Source organism: Dermochelys coriacea, chromosome 3, assembly GCF_009764565.3.
Source record: "Dermochelys coriacea isolate rDerCor1 chromosome 3, rDerCor1.pri.v4, whole genome shotgun sequence".
Classification (NCBI taxonomy): Eukaryota; Metazoa; Chordata; order Testudines; family Dermochelyidae; genus Dermochelys; species Dermochelys coriacea.
This window is the reverse complement of record NC_050070.1, coordinates 1,258,893-1,272,933: the sequence shown is the minus strand read 5'-3', so window position 1 is coordinate 1,272,933 and position 14,041 is coordinate 1,258,893. Positions and strand designations below refer to the sequence as shown.

Sequence of the window (14,041 nt, the reverse complement as noted above, 5' to 3'; positions counted from 1 at the left end):
AAACTGGATACAATTAACTTAGGCTTCAATAGAGACTGGGAATGGATGAGTCATTACACAAAGTAAAACTATTTCCCCATGGTATTTCTCCCTCCCACCCCACCCCCCACTGTTCCTCTGATATTCTTGTTAACTGCTGGAATTAGCCTACCTGCTTGTCACCATGAAAGGTTTTCCTCCTTCCCCCCCCTGCTGCTGGTGATGGCTTATCTTAAGTGATCACTCTCCTTACAGTGTGTATGATAAACCCATTGTTTCATGTTCTCTGTGTGTGTGTATATAAATCTCTCCTCTGCTTTTTCCACCAAATGCATCCGATGAAGTGAGCTGTAGCTCACGAAAGCTTATGCTCTAATAAATTTGTTAGTCTCTAAGGTGCCACGGGTACTCCTTTTCTTTTATCTGTATTCAGTTTTCTTAGACATAGACTTGCGTGTTTTATTTTACTTTGCTTGGTAATTCACTTTGTTCGGCTGATACTACTTGAAACCACTTAAATCCTGCTTTCTATATTTAATAAAATCACTTTTTACTTATTAATTAACCCAGAATATGTAGTAATACCTGGGGGGGCAAACAGCTGTGCATCTCTCTCTGTCAGTTCTTATAGAGGGTGGACAATTTATGAGTTTATCCTGTATAAAATTTATACAGGGTAAATCGGATTTATTTGGGGTTTGGACCCCATTGGGAGTTGAGCATCTGAGCATTAAAGACAGGAACATTTCTTAAATTGCTTTCAGTTAAGTCTTCAGCTTTGGGGCCCAAGGTTCAGACCCTGGGTCTGTGTTGGAGCAGACTGGCGTATCTGGCTCAACAAGGCAGGGTGCTGGAGTCCCAAGCTGGCAGGGAAAGCAGGGGCAGAAGTAGTCTTGGCACATCAGTTGGCAGCCCCAAGTGGGTTTCTGTGATCCAACCTGTCACCCTCCCCCCAGGGAGCTGGGCAGGGGCCTCCACTTGAGAGCAAAGCCTGGGAGGTGGGAGGGAGACACAGGGGGGCTCTGCAGGAAGCTGGGGGCTCTCATCGGGAACTGACTGAGGAAGGGAGCCAGTCAGCCAGAGTGTGAACCAAGGGGGTCACTGCAGCTGGGCTGGGCTGTAACCGTCAGTTCTCTGGGCCACCCAAGGGGCTGCCTGGGCCATGTGCCAGGTGACCAATAAACCCACCTGGTTTCACAGCGCTGGGCAAGTGTCCCTGCAGACACTGGGCGAAGGGCACTGATCTCTGAGGAGAGGACACGTCTCCCCCAGGGTCTGTCCCAGCTGGACTCATTGCCTGGAGCTCCTGGGGTGGGGTAGGGGGGCTGCAGCCACACTGCAGCCACAGAGCCCAGTGTAAGGCGGAGGTGAGGCCGTGTGGCTCACCCCAGGGGAACAGTGGGACCTGTAGGGGTGTGGCCCACTGAAGGGCCCCCTCAGAGACTGTTCCCAGACTGGGGCCATAGCAAGGCCCTGTGGAGCCCTGACAGAAGGGCTTTCCCTTCCCTGAATCCTGCTCCTCTTAGGCCTCCATGGTCATGTGGCAGGGAGTTCCACAGGCTAGTGCCATGTGCCAAGGGCACTTCCTTTGACTACAGCTCCATCTGGCACCTTTCCAATTCACCAGCCATCCCTGGCTCTGATCTTGGGGTGACCGGGGGAAATAGCATTAGCCCCAAATTGCCCCCCCATCACATCTCCTCATGCTCAACAACTGCAGTCCCGTTCCTCTCTCCTGCCTCTTGTCTCCCTCCTGCCCAGCCTAGACGTCCCGTCCTGCTCATTGCCCTGGCTCCAGGTGCCCAGCCAGAGCCTGACGAGGGCCCCACGGGGCTGGGCAACGCTTGGGGACTGTTCCTGTTGTTCCTGATGTGACGTTATGAGTGTAATATAATAGCTCATTGAAAGGTGACAGGGCCAGAAAGAGTTAATGCATCTGATGAAGTGAGCTGTAGCTCACGAAAGCTTATGCTCTAATAAATTTGTTAGTCTCTAAGGTGCCACAAGTACTGCTTTTCTTTTTGCGAATACAGACTAACACGGCTGCTACTCTGAAACCTGAACTCCCAGACTGACCTGAGCCAGGGCCGGACTGTAAAGACTGGTTAGGAGAATCTGTCAATGAACAGAGCCGTGAAATGCAGCGGCATTGGTAGAGAGAGAAGGGGAGCTGTTTGCTCAGGCCTTGTGATGTCAGCAAACAAGGCTTGTCTATGGCTATAGCTTTGGTTCAAAGATCAAAAAAGGATTATTAACATTTAGGAAGACACTTGAGTGAAATAGTATTATTGTCTACATGTCTCCTTGAAGGTTGTGGTAACCGGTATCTGAACTGTTAATGGATAAATTACCCTGTGCTAATTGCCAGGATGTTTGGGAGAAGGAAAGTTAAGCCGATTGTTTTCTCAGGCCAAGAGGCTGCTGGAAATGTATAAATACCCTGGGACACGATCCTTCTTCATCTCAGATCTGCTTTGGGTTTCAAGAGAGGGAAACCGTGAGCCGTAAGGATTGAGATCCCCAGTCACGGACTGGAGTCACCCTGAACATGGACATTGGACTGTAACCCAGGGACTATTTCTAGAAGGACTTTTGGCAACTGCAAGCTCAGCTCTGCTCTGTATCTGAACGTCAAGAATTGAACTCAAGTCTGTCCGTATATTGATCTTTCAACCAACTCTCCCTCTTTTCTTTTTTAATACATTTTAGTTTAGTTAATAAGAATTGACTCTAAACGTGTATTTGGGGTAAGATCTGAGTTATCATTTGACCTGGATCTGGGGCTTGGTCCTTTGGGGTCAGGGGAACCTTTTCTTTTCTATGATGAAATAAGATTTTCAGAATTTAGCATCCTATGTTTGACGTGTGTCTAGATGGAGGCCTGCGGCTGGGCACTTTAAGGGCACTGCGTTATTTGGATGTCTGAGTACCCAGGGAGGTGCTATAGAAGCTGGTTTGGGCTGGCTGGGTAAATCTAAGGAGTGGAATATCCACCAGTGTTTGGGGTTCGTCCGCCCTGTTCTGTTTGCAGTTCACCCTGATTGAGTGACCTCAGCTGGCTCCCACGGGCAGCACCGTTACACCCGATCCGTGCGCAGTCTGGCGCCTGTTCGCTGCTCTGGCCACCGCGCAGGGAGCCGACACTCCACGGCACTGGTACGGTGCCATCCAGCTCCCACTCTCCCCCCGGCAGGAGGGCACAGTGCGGGCCCAGGGGGCAGGGCGGCGTGACCGGCCCAAGAGCCCTACCTCTGCTTTGGCAGCATCCAGCCCTCCCTGTCACCCACCCGGCTGGGAACGGGTCCTCCCTGAGCTCTGGCTCCTGCCCTTCACCTCACCAGAGTCTCCGGGAGGGGCCGGGCCCCAGGCCTCAGCCCCATGCCAGGAATAGCAGGCCAATCCGGGCATCTCCCCTGCTAGTGCCCCAGTGGCTGCCCCCAGGTACCAGTTTGATGTAACCCTGCTTGTCCAGCATCAGGTTCTCGGGCTTGAGGTCCCGGTAGATAATCCCGTTGCCGTGAAGGTAGTCGAGTGCCTCCACCACGCAGGCCGTGCAGAACACGGCCACCTCCTCCTCGAAGCAGCGCCTGGGGGGCATGACGGCTCAGTGCCCACACGCCCACCCTGTGCCCTCGGCCGGCACGGCCCCCGCAGGCACAGTCCCCAGCCTGAGCCCTTCCTATCCCCCAGCCGCCCGCGCCAGCTGCCGGCCCACCACACAGCAACCCTGCCCGCACTGCCTGTCAGCACCGCCCCTTACCCTCCAGCAACCCCGCCATGGCCCCGCCCGCCACCAGCAACCCCGCCCCAGCCCCGCTCACCCCCAGCCGCCCTGCCACAGCCCCGCCCGCACCACCTGCCAACCTGCTCCCCGCCCACCATGCACCTGCCCACGTCTGCCACAGCCACACCCGTGCTGCCGCCAGTCCTGCCTGCTCCATCTGCCAGCCTGCCGCACAGCCCCCCTGGCCCCCCGCCAGCCCCCCACTCCGTACGCCTCGCGCAGCTTGGTCCACAGCTCGCCCCCCTGGCAGAACTCCAGCAGCATGTAGACGTACTGGCTGTCCTTGAAGGTGCCAAAGAGCCTAGTGGAGAGGGTGAGAAGGGGTTAAACTGGAGCCTTCGACCCCCTCCCTGCCACAGCGTCCCTGCCAGTGACCCCCCCCAGCAACCTTCCCAGTGCCCCCCCAGCAACCTTCCCAGTGCCCCCCACTCCTGGGGACAGCCCCCCTGAGCAACCCCACCAGTGCCTCCCCAGCAACCTTCCCAGTGCCCCCCACTCCTGGGGACAGCCCCCCTGAGCAACCCCACCAGTACCTCCCCAGCAACCTTCCCAGTGCCCCCCACTCCTGGGGACAGCCCCCCTGAGCAACCCCACCAGTACCTCCCCAGCAACCTTCCCAGTGCCCCCCACTCCTGGGGACAGCCCCCCTGAGCAACCCCACCAGTGCCTCCCCAGCAACCTTCCCAGTGCCCCCCACTCCTGGGGACAGCCCCCCTGAGCAACCCCACCAGTGCCTCCCCAGCAACCTTCCCAGTGCCCCCCACTCCTGGGGACAGCCCCCCTGAGCAACCCCACCAGTGCCTCCCCAGCAACCTTCCCAGTGCCCCCCACTCCTGGGGACAGCCCTCCTGAGCAACCCCACCAGTGCCTCCCCAGCAACCTTCCCAGTGCCCCCCACTCCTGGGGACAGTCCCCCTGAGCAACCCCACCAGTGCCTCCCCAGCAACCTTCCCAGTGCCCCCCACTCCTGGGGACAGCCCCCCTAAGCAACCGCACAGTGCCCCCAAGAGCAACCCCCCCCAGTTCCCCCCATTCCCAGGGGCAGCCCCCACCCCTAGCAACCCCACCAGTGCCCCTCCCCCCGGGAGCATCACTGCACTCGATGCCCCCTGTGCTTTGCCCCCAGCCCACGACTCCAGGTGGCACCTACCCCACGATGAAGGGGCAGCGGCTCTGCTCCAGCACCCGCTTCTCCGTGTGCACATGTTCCTGCTGCCGCTTCCGCACCACGTGGTCCTTGCGGATCCGCTTGAGGGCAAAGAGCTGACCCTGCCCGCGCACCTGGGGGCAAGCAGGGCATGAGGGGGCTAGGCACAGGGGTCTCGCCTCCAGGCTGGGCAAGGCAGGCTGGTAGGGTGAGGGCTCTGCCCCCCCCGCAGCTCTGCCCCCCAGGACTGGCGCTTGGCGGGAGGGGCTGTTTGGTCTCACCAGCTCAACTCTGCCAAAGCCGCCGGTGCCCAAGATCACAGGGAGGCCGTGGTGCTGCCCGTCCTCGTAGCGTACAGCTGCCAGGTCCTGGAGCCGCAGTGGGGCCAGGGCTGTCTCGGGGCCCGGGGCGCTGTGGGGGAGCGAGCCACGGTGAGAGGTCAGACACATGGACAGCGCCTGCCCCACCATGACCCCGCCCCACCCTGGCCCACCCACTCTAGGGCCTAGGGAGAGACCCCCCGAGAAAAGGGCACTAGGGCCCAATGAGAACCAGAACCAGCCCTCAGCTGCCCCGATGAGCCCAATGAGCCCAACGTACAACTTGCCCAGCACCAGGCCCAGCCAGGCCGCCAGCTGCTGCCTGCCCAGCCGTTGGGAACGGCAGCTGAGGGGATCTCTGGGAGCTTGAGCGCCTGCCCCCTACGGCTGGGACCCCAACCCGCCCCACACACTCAGCTGTGGCCCTGAGTCACAGACTCCTTCCCTCCCATCAAGGGGAAACGGCTCAAGGGAATCTGGGGTTCTTGGCTTCCTGCCCTCTGAAAAGTGCCCCCCATTGTTCTCAGGGGGGCTGAGGCCACAGGCCCACCCTTCATAGCGTCAGAGAGTCACAGAAGATCAGGGTTGGAAGGGACCTCAGGAGGTTCTAGTCCCACCCCCTGCTCAAAACAGGACCAAACCCAACGAAATCATCCCAGCCAGGGCTTTGTCAAGCCTGACCTTAAAAACCTCAAAGGAAGGAGATTCCACCATCTCCCTAGGGAACCCATCCCAGTGCTTCACCACCCTCCTAGAGAAAAACTTTTTCCTAATATCCAACCTAGACCTCCCCCACTGCAACTTGAGACCACTGCTCCTCGTTCTGTCATCTGCTACCACTGAGAACTGTCTGGATCCATCCTCTTTGAAACCCCCTTTCAGGTAGTTGAAAGCAGCTATCAAATCCCCCCTCATTCTTCTCTTCTGCAGACTAAACAATCCCAGCTCCCTCAGCCTCTCCTCATAAGTCATGTGTTCCAGTCCCCTCATCACTTTTGTTGCCCTCCGCTGGACTCTTTCCAATTTTCCCACATCCTTCTTGTAGTGTGGGGCTTAAAACTGGACACAGTGCTCCAGATGTATCTTGGGCACAATGGGGCCCTCATTTTGCAGGGGTCTGAGCAGTAGCCGGGGGGGGGAGGACAAGGTGGGGGCCGGGAGTGTGGGAAGGGAGAACATGGGGGGGCAGCAGGATGGGGATGCAGGGGCAAGGCAGGACAGCCATGAGGGGCTGGGGCAGGTAAGGGTCCCCCAAGCAGACATTGGGGGTGTCTTAGAACCAGGCAGGGTCCATAAGCCACTGGGTCTGACTTACACATGGAAGCTCTCGGGGCAAGATCCCAAAGCCAGACAGCCCCCTTTCCAGTCCCCTGCCCCCCTGGACCATGTGGGACCCTCCACCCCAGCTAGCCTTTCCTCTAGCTCCAAACCCCTCCCTGCGCAGCTGTCCTGGGGTGCAGGGTCTTCCCCAGTCCCCCATTGGCAGCACCCCCAACTGCCCTGCGGCAGCCATAGTTTCTCACCCCAGCCCCCCCATTACTCCCCCTCACCTGGGGGAGCCTCCTGGGGGGTTCCGGCTGGCTTGCTTCCCCATTCCTGCTCCCAGGGGGCAGCTACTGCCCCAACCTGCCCCAGCGCTGCCAGGCCAGCCTGATCCCCTTCCACACCTGGCCACAGCTGGGCCAGTGCTGGGTCAGCCCCACCTTTTATGGGCAGGGCCCTGAGAAGAGCCCGGGTGCTGCAGCCAGGGGCAGCGGATTTCTCAGAAGGCACCTGTACCTTGTACTGTGCTGGAACAGAAACAAAGGACACACCTGAGTGCCTGCCGGGAGGGGTGGGGGATCAGGGCTGGGCAGAGGTGGGGATGGGGGCACGGGAGCATCAGGGTGGGTGGGGGGTCAGGGCAGGGGGGATCAGGACTGGGAGGATTATCCAATCTGCATCATTTCTATATCTGAAGTTAGGAATAGTGACTATGTATCTCTATTTCAGCTATGCTACTTCGGGTGATGCCCACTGCTAACACCTCAGGTACAACAATGGAAAAGCCAGACAGGGCGGATGGCCCATCAGCGAGGCCAATGGACTGTGAAAGGCTTGGCCTTCCTGGGGACGCTCCATACTGCCACTGACTCATGGACGCTGTGATACTACAGGTTTCAGAGTAGCAGCCGTGTTAGTCTGTATTCGCAAAAAGAAAAGGAGTACCCGTGGCACCTTAGAGACTAACAAATTTATTAGAGCATAAGCTTGAATGCATCCAATGAAGTGAGCTGTAGCTCACGAAAGCTTATGCTCTAATAAATTTGTTAGTCTCTAAGGTGCCACGGGTACTCCTTTTCTTTTTGTGATACTACAGAGGCAGGTTGTCTTGTCACCGGACACTAAACATTACCTAATGACAGGTTTCAGAGTAGCAGCCCTGTTAGTCTGTATTTGCAAAAAGAAAAGGAGGACTTGTGGCACCTTAGAGACTAACAAATTTATTAGAGCATAAGCTTTGCATGGTGCTTTGTTGGTGCATTTCCACCAAATGCATCCGATGAAGTGAGCTGTAGCTCACGAAAGCTTATGCTCTAATAAATTTGTTAGTCTCTAAGGTGCCACAAGTACTCCTTTTCTTTAAACATTACCTGGGACTTCTGGTAACTTTCCACGGGAAGAGAAGGGGGGGGGTCAAGTTTGGGAAACAAAGGATTCCCGCCTTATGTAAATGCTATTTGTGACGAAGCGGGAGTGTTCTTAATGTTTCCTCTGAATATTTTGGGGGTGCCTCAGTTTCCCCTGTGCAGTTCTTAAGTACCTAGGTGGTGGGATAAGGGTGTATGATGGTTGCAGAGCCCTAGAGGGCAGGTGTGTGCAGGGGTCTGGACACAGAGAATGGCCGACACCCTGTCTCCTGGTAACTGATGGCCTGGCCCTTCCCCCCTGCAAGGTGAGAGCTAAAGGGGTTGGAGAAAAAAGGAATCAGGTGCCCTCCTGGCCTGGGAAAGGGACAAAGCTGGGGGGGCGGGCTGGAGAGAGTTTCAGTTTGGGGCTGGCTGGGGGTTAGGAGTGAAGTGCAGACGGGGTTGTCTGGCTCACTGCCCCTCAAAATGGACCCGGCTGAGGGGTCCTGTTCTCTGCACCTACAAGCTCTGTGTTAAACCATGTTCCTGTCGTCTAATAAACCTTCTGTGTTACTGGCTGGCTGAGAGTCACGTCTGACTGCGGAGTTGGGGGGCAGGACCCTCTGGCTTTCCCAGGACCCCGCCTGGGCGGACTCGCAGTGGGAAGCGCAGGGAGGGGCAGAGGATGCTGAATGCTCCGAGGTCAGACCCAGGAAGGGGGGAGCCGGGGGAGCTGTGGGTCCTGCAGACAGGCTGCTCCCAGAGAGGAGACTCCCCCAGAGTGCTGCCTGGCTTCGTAGGGAGCAGTCCCAGAGCATCACCTGGGGACTCCGTGACACTACTGAAGGGTGGGGAGGAAGGCAAAGGTGACTCCTCCTCGCCATGGCCCGTCTGCCCAAGAAGACAGACTGCTGAAGGGGAGGTGGGGAGAGTCCAAACTGAGACGGGTCCAGTCTGAAAAGGAATATCACTGGAACTCTGAACCACAGAAACTTTGCAACCTGCCTGCAACAATATCTAGGGGGAGAAATACTATTTGTTCCCAATTTCTTTAGTGAAACTAGCTTTGTTTGTGTTTGTTTTCATTTGGTCAGTAATCTGCTTTGTTCTGTGTGTTACCCCTTTTACCACTTAGCATCTGCCTTTTAGGGTTAATAACATTGTTTTTGTTTATTAAACCCAGTTTCTGTAATTTGTAATTGGGGGGGCAGAAGTGTGCACACCTCTCTCCACACTGAGGGAAGGGCGCATTTCATAAATCCTTTGTGTTTGTACCCTCAAAAAGAGCGAGCACCAGAGCGCTGGAGCAAGTCTCTGAAGCTGAGTCTTCCCAGAGCTGATCTGCAGCTGGGGTGGCCCTGCCTGTGTGTGTTAGGGGAGGCTTTAATAGCCAGCTCAGCAGGACAGGTTAAGGGGGCCCAGGCTGGCAGAACAGGTAGACTCAGGGGTATCTCAGCACATCAGGGGGCTTCCTAAGGGGCCCAAACCATCACAAAGAGGTTCAGAGAAGCTGATCTGTGAGGAACGGTTACAAAGCCTGGACCTGTTTAGTCTTGAGAGAAGGGACTGAGGGGGGACCTGATAACAGTCTTCAGATCTGCTCAGGTCTGTTCTACAGAGGGTGGGGATCACTTGTTCTCCAGGTCCCTGGCAGGTAGGATGAGAAGCAATGGGCTAAATCTGCAGCAGGGAGATTGAGGTTAGTGCCTAGGAAGAACAGTCCAACGGCTGGGGAGTGAAGCTCTGGGACCCGCTCCCAAGGGAGGCTGTGGATCCCGGCACTGGAGATTTAAGAACATGTTGGACAAACCCCTATCAGGGCTGGTCCAGGTTCATCCGGCCCTGCCTCAACACAAGGTGCTGGACGTGGTGCCCTCGCAAGGTCGCTGCCAGCCCCACACTTCTGACTCTCTGAGACAGTGCCAGGGAAACCCTGGAGGAGCGGGAAGGATCCCTCAAGGGCCAGTTGGGTCTGTGCAGGGCCCCGGGGCTGGGACTCACTGGCCGGGCTCAGGAAGGGACGGAGCCTCCAGCATAGCCACGTCTCTGGCAGGGAGAGGAGAACGAAACAATCAGCGGGTCAGTCCCCTGGGCCAGGACAAGGGCCACCCTGTTCCTGTGTGGCACCCCCCTGGCCCCTTGCCACCCTGCTCCTGCATGGCACCCGCCCCCCGGCCCCCTGCCACCCTGCTCCTGCGTGGCACCCACCCCCTGGTCCCCTGCCACCCTGCTCCTGTGTGGCACCCACCCCCTGGCATCCCTGCCACCCTGCTCCTGCGTGGCACCCGCCCCCTGCTCCCCTGCCACCCTGCTGCCCATGGCACCCGCCCTCCATGACACCCGCCCCCATGGTCCTGGCTGCGCCTTGCCACACGGGGATGCCCTGGCCCCATGGAGGGGCAGTGTTAGCAGGGGCCCCCGCTCCTCAGGGAGACACTCACGGCTCTGAGAGCTGCCTCGGCGTGGGGCAGAAGGGGCAGATCTCCTGGAAGTCTCTGCAGGGATGGAGGAGACAGGAGGAGTTGGCAGGGCTGGTGGAGGGACCCAGTCCCCCGGAACAGCCTCTGCCCACGGGAGCCAAGTCACAGTGCAGCCCCTGACCCAGACACGGGGGAGGGAGGGGCAGAGATGAAGGGACTTGGCCAAGCTCACATAGCAAATCAGTGGCAGTGTTGGGGAGAGAACCCAGGAGTCCTGGCTCCCAGCCCCGCCCCCTGCCACTCTAACCACTAGACCTCACTCCCCCCCCCACAGCTGGGAATTGAACCCAGGAGTCCTGACTTCCAGCCCTCCCTGCTCTAACCCACCAGTCCCCATTCCCCTCCCAGAGCTGGGAGAGAACCCAGGAGTCCTGGCTCCCCTACTCCGGCTCCAGTTACTCTGGCTAGCAGGCCTGTGGAGGAAGGGGGGCCAAGCCATGTCCGTGGCGCCACCTCAGGGCAGGGCTTGAAGTCAGTCCCCTCTGCACCACAGTGCCCCCTAGCGTGGGGCTCCCACCCCCTGGGCTGACTCACTTCTTGGTGACAGTGATGCAGGCGACCTCCCCGTGCGCCCGGCAGGTGGCCGTCCGGCGGATGTTGCTGCAGAGAGGAGAGAGGTTGTGAGGGAGGTCAGTGGTGGCTGTGTGGGTGCGAGGTGGGGACAGGAGACTTAGCATCTCTCCTGGGACGGGGAGCCAGGGGACTGCGCCCCAGGCATGGGCTGGGAGTGTCCGTGCGGGCGTGGGGAGGAAACACTGGGGGGCCTGCCTGTGCCGGGGTGTGTGTGAAAGGGGTGGGGAGAGCGCCAGGGAGTGTGTGCATGCGGTGTATGCACATCAGGCTGCGAGCGCCCGCATGGGCCCCGTTGTGTGTGCGTGTGCGTGTGCCGGGCCCCTGGTGTCCATGTGTGCCAGGCCCCTGTAGTGCGCGTGTGCCAAGTCATGCAGTGTGCAGGTGTGCCAGGCCCTGGCGTGCGCGTGTGCCGGGCCCCTGGTGTCCATGTGTGCCGGGCAGTGCAGTGTTTGCCTGTTGCACGACCGGATGCAAGAGCCTACGTGGGCCCCCACAGTATGTGTGTGTGTGTGTGTGTGTGTGCCAGACCCCTGGTGTGCATGTGTTACACATCTGGCTGTGAGCGCCTGGGTGGGCCCCTGGTGTGCGCATGCCAGGCCCGGCTGGGCAGAGCCGAGGGGCTCCAGGGCGGCACCTACCGCAGCAGCGACAGCTCCCCAAAGTGCTCGCCAGCTCGCAGCATCCGGATCGGCTCCTCCCGCCCATTCACACGCCTGCTGACCCAAACCTGCAGGGAGATGGGGGCTGGGGCATCGCTCCTGGGAGGGCTGGACGGGCGGAGGCAGGGGGCCCATGGGCTGGCAGAGGAGCCCAGTTCATGGGGGCTGGAGGGGCAGCACCCCGTCCTCCAGGCTCCCCAGAGTCACCTCCCAGCCCCCGAACTGCCCCCGCCCACCCCAGCTGGGGGCCTGCTCCCCTGTGGCTGCCGAGCCGGGGGGTGGGCTCTGGGCCGTTGGGGAGGGGAGCAGGCAGGGGGTCCATGGGCTGGCAGAGGAACCGAGTTCGGGGGGGCTGGAGGGGCAGGGGAGGGGGCCTGGTGCAGTGCACATCAGGCTGCCCGCTGCTGGCACCCTCAGAAGAAGGTGTGGCCACGATCTGCCCAGGCTGGCTGGATTGAGGGGCTGCTGGGAGACAAGGCCCTGGGCCCATTCGCCCGGCTGAATGGGGAATCGAACCCAGGCGTCCTGAGTGCCAGGTGGGGGCTGCACTCCATGTTCTGCTTCCCAAAAACGCCTGGGGTGGGGTCAGAGGGAGGGGGTGTGAGCTGTTGCCCAACAGGCCAGGGATGGGGAGGGGTAGTGCCTCGGGCAGGGCGGGAGAGGTAATACCCTAGGCATGAAAGGGGAGGGGTACTGCCCTGGGCAGGGCGGGGGGGAGGGGTGGTGTAGTGCCCCAGATGGGGTGGGGGTAGTGCCCCAGGGCGGGCTGGACCTACCTCTCCTCTCAGGATGATGTAGAAGTTATTCCCCTCGTCCCCTTCACGAACAATCACCTCGTCATGAGCGAATGTGCACTGCAAGACGGACACACGGACAGACCCATCATCACAGGATGGACACATGGACAGACCTAGGGAGTTTGGGTGTGGGGGGGTGAGAGCTCCGGCTGGGGGTGCAGCCTCTGGGGTGGGGATGTAGGAGGGGGTTCAGAGCTGAGGTGTGGGAGGGAGTGCGGGCTCCAGGAGGGAGTTTCGGTGCAGGAGGGGGCTCAGGGTTGAGGTGTGGGAGGGGGCTCGAGCTCTGGCTGGGGGTGCAGCCTCTGGGGTGGGGATGTAGGAGGGGGCTCAGAGCTGGGGTTGGGTTGTGGGAGGGGGTGCAGGCTCCAGGAGGGAGTTTCGGTGCAGGAGGGGGCTCAGAGTTGGGGTGTGGGAGGGGGTGAGAGCTCCGGCTGGGGTGCAGGCTCTGGGGTGGGGCCAGGGATGAGGGGTTTGGGGTATAGAAGGGGGCTCAGGGCTGGGATGTGGGGGTGTTGGAGGGGGTGCAGGGTGTAGGCTCCGGGAGGGAGTTTGGGTCTGGGAGGGGGCTCAGGGCTGGGGTTGGGGTGTAAGAGGGGGTGCGGGCTCCAGGAGTGGGCTCCGACCTGGGGCAGGGGGTTTGCAGTGTGGGCTCCAGCCGGGCAGCGCTTACCTTACTGCTGACCAGGCCGTTTAAAGTCTGGTCGGTGGCACAGTGGGGCTCAGAGGCTCCCTGCCTGCCCTGGCTCTGCACAGGTCCTGGAAGCGGCCTGGCATATCCAGCTCCTTGGTGGAGGGAGGCCAGGTGGCTCTGCCCACTGACTCTGCCCGCAGGCGCTGCCCCGGGAGCTCCCACAGGCTGCAGTTCCTGGCCAATGAGAGCAGCGGAGCTGGCGCTCAGGGCGGGGGCAGTGCACGGAGCTTCCCTGATCGCCCCTGCATCTAGGAGCCAGAGGGGGGACATGCCGGCACTTCCAGGAGCTGCGTGGAGCCAGGGCCGGCAGGGAGCTGCCTTAGCCCCGCTGCACCACCAACCAGACTTTAAACGGCCTGGTCAGCAGTGCCGACCGGAGCCGCCAGGTCCCTTTTGCACCGGGCCTTCCAGACGAACACGGGACACCTGGCACCCTACCTATGTGGAGGGACACACGGACAGGCCAAGCCCCGCGGGACAGACAAACAGACAGGCCAAGTTCCCACATGGACGAGTCCGGCCCCCCAGAAGGGACACACGGACGGGGCTGGGTCCATGGGAGGGACACCCGGATGGGCCCAGGCCCGCAGGACAGACACACGGACGGCCCCAGCCCTATGGGAGGGACACATAGATGGGCCTGGGCCCATGGGAGGGACACACAGACAGGTCGAGACCCACACAGATGGGTCCGGCCCTGCACGGGGGGGGACACACAGGCCCGGCACCACAAAGTGGGGCAGGTGCCCAGGTGACCCTGGGGGATGCACCCAGGGATTGGCCCAGCCCTGTGCCAGGGCACAGGGTCCTCGCCCTGTGCCCCCCCCGTGCCCAGGCATGTTGCCAGCCCCAGGGCCCTGCGTGAAAACGGTGCAGCCTCCCATGTACCAGTTCCTGACACCTGGCCCAGCCCCCAGCCAGGGCTGGAACCAGCCATCCCCATGTGCCACCCCTGGGGCGGGGAGCCGCTATCAGTGCCATGGGGCAGCCCCATCCCTGGAG

At 60.1% G+C, this 14,041-nt stretch overlaps 1 protein-coding gene across 2 annotated transcripts in view; it reads right to left on the bottom strand.

The window, feature by feature from the left end:
- The window catches only part of LOC119853911 (cGMP-dependent protein kinase 1-like), an 80,547-nt gene that overhangs the window by 16,402 nt on the left and 50,104 nt on the right, over positions 1-14,041 (bottom strand). For both annotated transcript variants that reach the window (XR_006279618.1, XM_043509945.1), the window contains 9 exons: positions 12,328-12,405; positions 11,531-11,619; positions 10,854-10,919; positions 10,281-10,334; positions 9,841-9,885; positions 5,192-5,321; positions 4,914-5,044; positions 3,975-4,064; positions 3,425-3,566 (listed from right to left, as the gene is read on the bottom strand). Coding sequence is in view for 1 of the 2 variants with exons in the window: in XM_043509945.1 (XP_043365880.1) it covers positions 3,425-3,566; positions 3,975-4,064; positions 4,914-5,044; positions 5,192-5,321; positions 9,841-9,885; positions 10,281-10,334; positions 10,854-10,919; positions 11,531-11,619; positions 12,328-12,405 (825 nt within the window). In the remaining variant the exon portion in view is untranslated. The remainder of the gene's footprint in view (positions 1-3,424; positions 3,567-3,974; positions 4,065-4,913; positions 5,045-5,191; positions 5,322-9,840; positions 9,886-10,280; positions 10,335-10,853; positions 10,920-11,530; positions 11,620-12,327; positions 12,406-14,041) is intronic.